The sequence below is a fragment of the Cynoglossus semilaevis genome, chromosome W (assembly GCF_000523025.1).
Source record: "Cynoglossus semilaevis isolate Cse_v1.0 chromosome W, Cse_v1.0, whole genome shotgun sequence".
NCBI classification, from domain to species: Eukaryota; Metazoa; Chordata; class Actinopteri; order Pleuronectiformes; family Cynoglossidae; genus Cynoglossus; species Cynoglossus semilaevis.
Genome location: NC_024327.1, coordinates 542,282 through 552,065, shown reverse-complemented (window position 1 = coordinate 552,065; position 9,784 = coordinate 542,282). Strand labels below are relative to the sequence as shown.

The following is a 9,784-nucleotide window of genomic DNA, read 5'->3' as shown; positions in this document are numbered from 1 at the left end:
TTCTTCACAGAAAATGAGCCAAAGCCAGTGAGTCTCAGTTTGAAAAATTAAATAATTATATCATTTTTCTTTTATTAAAAAGTGAAAACGGGTCCCACAGACCCGAACACCACACAAGGGTTAAATAACTTTCTTTGCTAATCGCAAATGTCATTTGAGACAAATAAAGAGAGAAAAAAAGTCCCTCAAATAAGAGAAAAGATAAGTTTCCAAATTGTAAGACATTTAAATTCAAGTATGACTCAGAGGTTTATCACAACATGTCATTTCCCCTATGTATTATATAGCATTGGGATTTTCTTGCACACCCTGACGTCAGGTCCATGAGAACATAATCTTACATGAATCTGGTACACCGCCTAATTATTTCAGGGACTGTTGCAGAGCCAAGTTCAATGCGGCAGCATCAAAGGTCAAAGCACCTCAGTCCTTAAGGTCAGTATTTGAGATAACCCACAGAGATTGTGAGTGGGTTTACCTTACTGAGGACCTCTAGTTTCTTCTTCTCTTTCTCATTGGTTGCCAGAGCAGCAAATTGCTGCAGGAGCACAGGGCTTGGTGGGGTGGTGATGTCTAGGAAGTACTGGAAGGCATGGTAGATGGTGCAGGGAGAAATACGAGATTCTTTCGTCCAGTTACTGATCACACCTGTAAAAAGTAAAGTCAAAGAGGCATTAGCAACATTAAAACAAAACAAACAAGAAAAGCATTTCATCAGTATTTAAACCTCTCTTCTCTGATTTTGAGGGTTTCTCAATGAGCTTTACAGGGCAGTTTCATTTGGACCCTTCCACAAACATTCATAAAGAACCCTTCACTCACACTTGTATATTCATATCGTGACTTCATGTGCAGTTCTTTTTGCATGATACAAGAGACCAGGGGACGACTTGGGTCTATCAAATCTTGCCCAGGAACCTAGTTAATCCTGTGTCCTTGCGATTTGGAGATAGCTGCTCTTTCTCCAGAAAAATAGCCATATCACAAGGCCCATGTTCACAGTAGAACATTCTCTTAAAATAGTACGAGAGCATGTTTTTCAGGAGTTGATGGAAAGATTTGCAGTTTTGTCAGTGACACCAGACAAGACTTAAATTAAATAGAAGGTAGGAGTTGGGAAAGCTGTGAAAGGTTTATGGTAACAAACTGTGCAACTTACTAACTACACTTACCACGGCCACTTAAGTGAATAATATGATGAAAGTGTTGCACAAAAAACAAATTACAAAACAGACCATCTGCTTTTTTTACGCTTTTTGTGTCTACTTTCACTATTTATGTACACTTACCACGGCCACTTAAGTGAATGATATGAAGATGGTGTTGCCCAAAAAACAAATTACAATACAGACCATCCTACGCTACCTTCACTATTGTATATATATATATATATATATATATATATATACACATATATACATCATTACGAGCAGTGGGGACACAGGTGTTTTATACCTCAATCACTTGAAGCACACCCACACCACTCAGGTGATCTTCATTTCACTAATTGTGAGACTATTGGCAAGAATTTGGACCTCTATTGAATTAGACCATTAACTTAAAAAGGGGGTGATTAACTATGCAAACAATTATATTTCTTTATATATTTTTATTTCATTGACATTACTTTGTAGAAATCTGTTTTCACTTTGACATTAAAGAGTTTTTTCCAATAAATGTTTGTGTTAAAAAAGCCAAATTGTATTGACCATGATTGATTTATGAAAGCACTAAAAGGGTAAAACATCCAAGGGGGTGAATACAGTAAACCCTTGTTTTTCGCGGGGGTTACGTTCCAAAAAGAACCCGTGATAGGCAAAATCCGTGAAGTAGAAATCTTTATTTTTTTTACAATTAAATACTCAGAAAAAGAAGAGAAAGAACGAACAAACCATTTTACAGTCTCAACCATTTGTTTCACAAATAAAGTAAAATAAAAGTACTTTAGAAACGTTTCAACAAATAACTTCTGTAATGTACTGTCAAATAATAATTTTAATCATCAACGTGAACAGAAGGCTTCAAATTGCGGAGATTAGCACCGCCCACCGTGAACGGGAGAAAATTAAAAATGATTATGAAAAAAATACAAATTACCTGGTCTTGTTGCGGGCAGTTGCAACCCTTTTTGAATCCTTATTAAAACTTATTGCTGCTGTCTTCCTTATGTTTTTTTCTTCCTTCTTTATGGAACGAACGGAAGATTCATTAATTCCATAATGCCGACCTACAGCCGCATAGCTTTTACCTTCATTTAGCATGTCCAATAGTTTTACTTTATCACCGATAGACAGCATCTTCCGCTGCCTTTTGGTCCCTACCGCAGGTACTTTTGCCGGTCCAGAGCGTTTTGTCGACATTATGGGGTTTGATAAACTCGAAATTGCAAGAGAATTTGCACGTACGTAATGTCAATTTGGCAAGCTGTTTTACGTACGTGTACATATTAAACCGCAACGTTATTGGCGCACAGGTAGAGAAGAAGCGGAGTGACTTTTTAGCCAATCAGAATGCAGAACACAATGCACGATGCAAATCCGTGAAGTAGCGAAACCGTGAAAAGTAAACCGCGTTATAGTAAGGGATCACTGTATATATAAAATAGTATATATAATATATTATATAGTAATATATAATATAGTATATATAATATATATATATTATATATATTATATATAATATATATAAATATTATATATATATATTATATATATAGACATCATTACGAACAGTGATAGTTAACAGTCTTTCTTTGCTACACTTGGGGCAGTGGTGACTGGATAGTTAAGGACTTTGGTCCGGACGGTTTGAGGTTCGAGTCCACCAGCTATTAAGTTACCACTGAGGTGCTCTGAGCATGGCACTGTCCTCACACTGCTCTCCAGGTGCTTGAGCTGCCCCTGCTCAATTTGGTGATGGGTAAAATGCAGAGGTCACATTTTGTTGTGTGCAGTGATGTGCTGTGTCACAATGACAAATAATTAACTTTCATTTCACCAGATACATTTCACCAGGTACAGACTCCCCCTCCTCCAACCCTGTGCAGCGGCTTTAACAATGCTTGTGCCCATGAAGCGCTCACACAAGTATGAGCCATCTAATTTCATGTAACTAGCGTGACTTAGCTAATAGCATCACTTACCCAGTGTCGTGTTCCTCTCCTCCAGGAACTCAACTTTGATTATCTGATTGACAGGTGGAGCATCCTCCAATTTGTCTATGAGATTCATAACCAGGTCCTCGTTGTTGCCGGGGAAGATGCCCAGATGGTCACCGGGCTGGTAGCTCAGCTTGTCATGGTTGTTTGTGTGCAGTCGCACAAATATGGTGGAGCGACTGCAAAAGAGATAATGGATGAAGTGCAACATTTCCAGTCTGCTCCACTGAATGCATACACACACAAAAGAAAATCCACATGCAGCATGTTATGTGTATATTGTCTGTGTACTCACTTAGATTTGGAACTTTGTAGATTTTGTGATTCCAGCATCTTTGCTGCATAAACTCTCTTCTTGTGAATTACGTGTAATGCTGTTAAAAGGCAAATCAGAATCAAAACAAATTCTTGACACTTTGGTATCAGTTCAACAGTTGTTCGCTACTGTACATTATCATATACATTCATGATTTTTTATACAACCCATAAATTTAGTACAACAACAATCTTATCAGTTTTGGACATTGTTTATTTTGGGACAGTTACAGGTCACAAGGCTTTGGACTAAGTCTTGACTGGAGATGTATAATGGTACCATGTCACGGTTTACCCGTCAAACTTAAGATCAACAATAAAAATGCTGTATAGTTGAAATCTGAGGAAAACCTGGGTGAACAATTGAGTGTTTCACCGAGATGGCGATGTCCCAGGTTTAAAACCCTAAATACTTTTATCTAGGTCTGGGATATAACAGGAAAGTGTAAATCTCTCAAGAAATCAGCAAATCAACAAACTTGTCATGTACCGAACCTTGGAACAGGAGGTCATGATTGTAACCTTGCAATTGTTTGTTACTTCATTTACCTTGTGTGAGCACCGGTGCCTCTGCTGTGTACGTCAAGCGGAACTTGCTTTTCTTCCAGCTGCGATCATTGCTAATCAAAGAGTCATTGGCTTTCTCGATGTTGACATCATCGCCAACACAAAAGACGTCGCAGGCAGCCTTAAGTTTGAACAAAGATAAAGAGTGCTAAAAAGAGAAGAGTAACAGTTCTTTAATACTCTCAGTTGACACAGCCGTGGAGTTGCCGTGGTTGAAGAGAAATCAAATAATTGAATCATCAATCAAGTCACAGATATGTCACTTGTAAAAGGGTAAGTCAAATGTTCTAAAAATATTTATATTTTTCATTATAGTGTATGTATGAGTCCGAATTTAAGTCTAAACACTGCGTGTGCCGTTTCCACTATGGAATGTCGTCGTTGTAGTCAGTTTTGGGGAAAAAAAACAATGAGATGGAGCTACATCAGAACCTGTAGCAAAGGTTCAATAATTTTGACAGGTTATCATTAGTTTAAAGAATTTTTAAAAAATATATTTGCTTTAGTTGAAAAAATTTTCTTTGCCGATTCAACCTAATCAAATACAGACACATCTGAAGATGTTTAGTTACTCAAATCCCAAACTGTTCTCTAATTAAAATACTGTATTTTCCGCACTATAAGGCGCACTTAAAAGCCTGTAATTTTCTCAAAAATTGACAGTGCGCCTTATAACCCGGTGCGCCTTATGTATTACTTTTGGTTGCGCTTACTGAGCTCGAACTGATTTTATAAAGCCAAACCACACAGCGCATCACACATGATGGCACACAACTGAAGCACACTAGGAGCCAACAATGACGTTTAACTGTTAAACTTTAACTCTGTGATCACAATTAGAAGATGCTCAACAACAATTTTACAGTATGGTTGTATAACCCAAATCCGTGCAATGTCGCGTCGTGCCTCCCAACACCCAGAGACGGAGTTGTGTTTTTCTATTGTCGATGTATGGTGCGATGCAGAACGACTCAGATGCATCGCTGGCGATTTTTTCGTGGTTAAGAACTATTTATTTCTCCTTTTTTATTGATACAGGAAAAACACAACTTCCGCACAGAACAGCGTCAAAACAACAATACGGTGACCATCCCGAACAAAAATAGTGACAACCGCCTGACTCTGGAGGGGCGAACAACAACAACAACGTCCTCCAGTGTCCAACTTAGGTCACTACCCTTTTCCACAAATCTCCGTCCCTATTGATCCATGCGTGCCCATCTCACCGATATTTTCAAAACCCAAGTGAAGCAAACAAATTTGGGGCTTGCCATCATTCCGGGTGGATTTACCACAGAATTCCAACCGCTAAATATTGGTGTTAACAGGGCGTTCAAAGTTAAATTGTGAGCTGCGTGGGAGCATTGGATGACAGAGGGGAGCACACATTCACCAAGACAGGGAGGCAACGCCGGGCGAGTTACGCCACTATCTGCCAATGGATCGTGGATGCCTGGGCTAGTGTATCAGTCTGAAATGTCGTCTGAGCTTTCACGAAGGCCGGAATCATCACTGAACAGCTAATTAACATCAACGAGACTGACTCGGATATTGACGAGAGGGATCCGGACGTGCTTGATTGTTCCCCTTTTTTCGGGAATTGTTTCACTGACTGTTTTGTTTCGCTTAATGCGCCTTATAACCCGGTGTGCCTTATGGTCCGAAAAATAAGGTACCTGTCTTAGAACTTTTTGTCTTAGCCTTAGTGACATTCAAACAGCCAAGCCCAAAGAGCTCTCAGCCCACCAGTCAGACCTTGAAAACCTTCTTGGCCCATGTTCTGAAAGACTCCTCTTGACCACACAGCTCATCTCCTTCGCCCATGCGTAGGATGCGTTCTCCCCCCAGCTCTTCAAACAGCGTGTCCACAGCGTGAGCAAAGGCGCAGAAGTGTGGGTAGGCCCTGGAGCCAAGGCCAAACACTGAGAACCTTAGAAGAGGCAAACACAAGGTAAGTGAAATAGACAGTGGTAATAGAAAACACACAGACTACTGCACAAAAACTGTGATAAAAGCCACTTAAAAAAAACTCTGTCTTTTACTCGCTCAAGTGAACTTTACACTGTAAATGGCACTGCAAAAATATAACATTCTAAACAGAAGCACATTTCTTGCATTTACATCTTTTGCCACCAGGTTATACAAATGTCGTCTTTGCAGTATGTAAGCATTCAGTTTGAAGTCAGATAGTTTGAAGTAAAGCTGGTAAACTGGTGAAAAAAGTTCATAACAAAGATAATCTCTAAGGTTTAGTGTAGATCATGATCATGATATCCAGGTAGAGTACTAGGATTTAGGTCTTACATGCCGGTCACCAGCTTCAGTTAAAAATAATAAGAGTAATTCCTACATCTGAAGGCCAAAGTGAGAAGCAGCTGGATTTGCACAAGAATGGAATCAGAAAATTCAATTCCACCCCAAAAGGATTGGGCAGAACTTTAGGAAAGCAAACCAATCCATAGCTGCAGGAGTCATTTTTTACCAATTCATTAAACTCACCTCAACATGCCTGTACAACCTGTAGTCCAAAGATAAGAGGATCGAGCTGTAGTTTGTGGAGCATGTCCCTAAAATTCCTGGATGCTTCTAAGATTACCTGGTGCTCCACAGGGAGATTGGTTAATGTGAAGCACCAAAGTTCTTGCGTTTAGGTGTCTGTATATCTACAAAGAGTAATACAACTGATTTTTCTTTTTGTCACTTCTGTAGACAATACAATACTGTTTTATGTGTTCTCTGGATTCGCCCTTTGAGTAAACTACTGCTAAAAAAAAGATAAAATATCAAAATGTCAATATATCTATGTATTCGAGTCCACCAGCTGATAAGTTGCCACTGAGGTGCACAGAGCATGGCACCGCCCCCCACACACTGGGTGTGCGGTGGTATGTTGTGTCACAATGACAAGGGATTCACTTTCACTTCACTGTCACCCAGTATAAATGCATTTGAAGAAGGTGAAGAAATAGAAAGTGACTGGTCCAAATGAAGCATTAATTATTGACTTGGTCTGGTGTCACTTACCGGACATTAGCGAGTGGTCCAGTGCTTTCAAAGTTTGTTCTGGCCTCTGGTTCATCACTTGAAGACTTGCGGGTGTCTGAATAGGATGACACGCTGTTGAACCGGATCTTGTAGCTCCTGGATGATAAGTTCAAAACAGAGGAACCGAAATAAAAGAAAAACGGTGGTTATAACAATTTAAATTCAACCACTGAATGGGCGAGGGGATTGAACTTACTTCCTATCCTCTGTGTTTATTGTTGGATGGCGCATCTCCATCAGAGCCCCTCCAAATTTCTAAAAAAAAACAAACAAAAAAATTTTTTTTTAAATGTAACTTTCATATATTAACTTGACAAACATGATGCTAAATATTATGAATGTCTGATAGTATCAGCCAACTGATATTAGTGGCCAGTATTATGTAATATTTTGACAATTGTTATTGTTTTTAAAGAAAACACGATAACGCAGTACCTGAGTTTGATGTGACCTGAAAAAAGAGAATGGAATGTGTCCTCCGTCTTAACCCAAACAGCTGCATATATTGGTATTGTTTTATACTGGAATCGGAAATGAAGTGTATCGGCAAGAATTGGTGCACTTCCTAAAAAAACATATAGTACCTCTCCATTTTCGGGCGGATCACCGTTCCCAAATGTGCTGGTGATCACCAACACCAGGGTCTCATGCTCCAGGTGGACCACGTCATAGTCGTCCATTGACATGACCTGCAGACAAAAAGAGCATCATGCCAAGCTATTCACAGCCTCCACTTGCCTAGCATTTTTTTACCTCCATCTTGACACTAAGATGCACATTTCTGGTGACAAAAAACTTTAGAATGTTAATTAGGGCTGAACACAGAGCCCTTGGCAAGAGAAGGAGGAGGAGGCTGTAATTGACCACTCCATCCTGGCCTCTAACAAGATGATCATATGCTGCCACCTCACAGTGTGACTCCATGATGCATTGCTTTTCTCTGTTTTTTTATAAACAGATTTTCAAACCCAGGGGAGGTGCTGGATCTCGTCTTAAACGACTGCTCTGCTCAACGCTTCCACGCTCGAATCCTTCCTCTGACCCGCAGCACTTCAGTTCGTGAGAAGTGCAGAGGAAGATGTGACAAAAGACACACTTTCTTCTTCTACACACTCGTCGTCTCTGCTCTGGCTGGCATCGGCTCGACTTCGTCAGCTAGAGAGAAAGTGGTATATAAAGATGATCTCTTCGAGTAACCGCTTTTTTCCTATAATAATACAGTGGAACCTTGAGATACGAGCATAATCTATTCCAGGACCGAGCTCATAACTCGAGGTGCTCGTATCTCGAATCATTTATTCCCATAAGAAATACCAGAAAGAAAACAAAATCAGTTCCGGCCCTCTAAAAAAACTCCCTTATTAGTGCTAATAACACTGGGAAATTTTTATTGTAATTGCTATAGAGACACACACACACAAAAAAAATATAGTATATAAGGATTCCTGTGATATAAAATAAAATGTGGTTTTATTTATAAGTTCTTACCTTCGAGACAGACGATACAGTAGCGGCTAATGGCGGCATGTGCGGAGGAGGAGGAGGGAGGAAGGGAGGGAAGAGAGTTGGCCTGTACGTAGATACTTGATTCCGTAGCGTACCTTACACGTACACTTACATAAACTTAGAATCAACTTAACTTACTTTTTTATTTCTTTGCTTTTTTCGATTTGTATTCTTTCTTTAGTGAGCACCATGCTCATATTTATAGACAATTTCATGCTTTATTTCATGCTTTATTTCATCATCATGCTTTATTTCATCTTTATTTCATCAGTCATCATGCGTTTCTTCTTCTCACTACCATCCTTACCACTCACTCTCTTAGGACTCATCACTAATATGAAGAACAATACACAAATAGAGAGAAAATCACGTGGATAACACAAACACAATACGGAAGACTCGCGGGAGATGCGTACTGATGTCGCCGAACCCGTGAAGTGAACGAGTGAGGCGACGTGGACTGCTCCGAGTACTCGGCCACCTAACGTAGATGTCTGTAAATGTGCTCGTATCTTAAATCTGTACCCGTATCTCGAAGCAGAAATTTGCTCAAAGGCTTGCACATATCTTGAAATACTCGTATGTCAAGACGCTCGTATCTCGAGGTTCCACTGTAGTAATAGTAATAATGGCATCCGTTATTTGTCCCACAATAGGGAAATTTACAGTGTGAGTCTTTGCAACCAACACAGGCTGCCACAGGAGGCGCCATATGTGGTGTCTCTGGGAATTAAATCCAGAATCTCCTGCTCTCTGCTTGCAAAGGCAGGGGTGCTATCCATTACACTATGGAAGCACTATTACTGCTGGTATGGCAACACATCAGCTGCTGGTCAGCTAGAATGATGCAAAGTGGATGCAAGTGTACCTTAGGGTCAAATGCATGCTTGAAGATTTCACACAGACTGTTGGCGTAATCTTGTGATTTTCCCGTCTCTGTGGCATAAAGTATGGTGGCCTTCACCCTCTTGGCCATCACGTGGCCCATGAGTTTGGCTGAAAACTTCACAGCTCTGCAGAAAGTGAAGAAGAAGAAGAAAATGTCATGTTTTAAACCGGTGATGACCCAAATGCAGGCTCAGATGACGTCAAGTGAAAAACAAGGATTTATTTTCTAATTAAACTTCAACAGGAATCACAAGGAACAATAGTTCAAGTCAATCTGGACGTTAGCTACCACGGTGGCTGAACAAA

The 9,784-nt window shown here is 40.0% G+C and overlaps 1 protein-coding gene across 1 annotated transcript in view; it reads right to left on the bottom strand.

Moving 5' to 3' along the window:
* LOC103396877 (nitric oxide synthase, brain-like) overlaps nt 1-9,784 on the bottom strand; it is a 44,256-nt gene that overhangs the window by 5,935 nt on the left and 28,537 nt on the right. Inside the window, 9 exon segments of the mRNA XM_025052857.1 lie at nt 479-648; nt 3,143-3,336; nt 3,453-3,531; nt 4,022-4,160; nt 5,795-5,969; nt 7,064-7,279; nt 7,281-7,339; nt 7,669-7,773; nt 9,459-9,603. Of these exon segments, the coding sequence (XP_024908625.1) occupies nt 479-648; nt 3,143-3,336; nt 3,453-3,531; nt 4,022-4,160; nt 5,795-5,969; nt 7,064-7,279; nt 7,281-7,339; nt 7,669-7,773; nt 9,459-9,603 (1,282 nt within the window).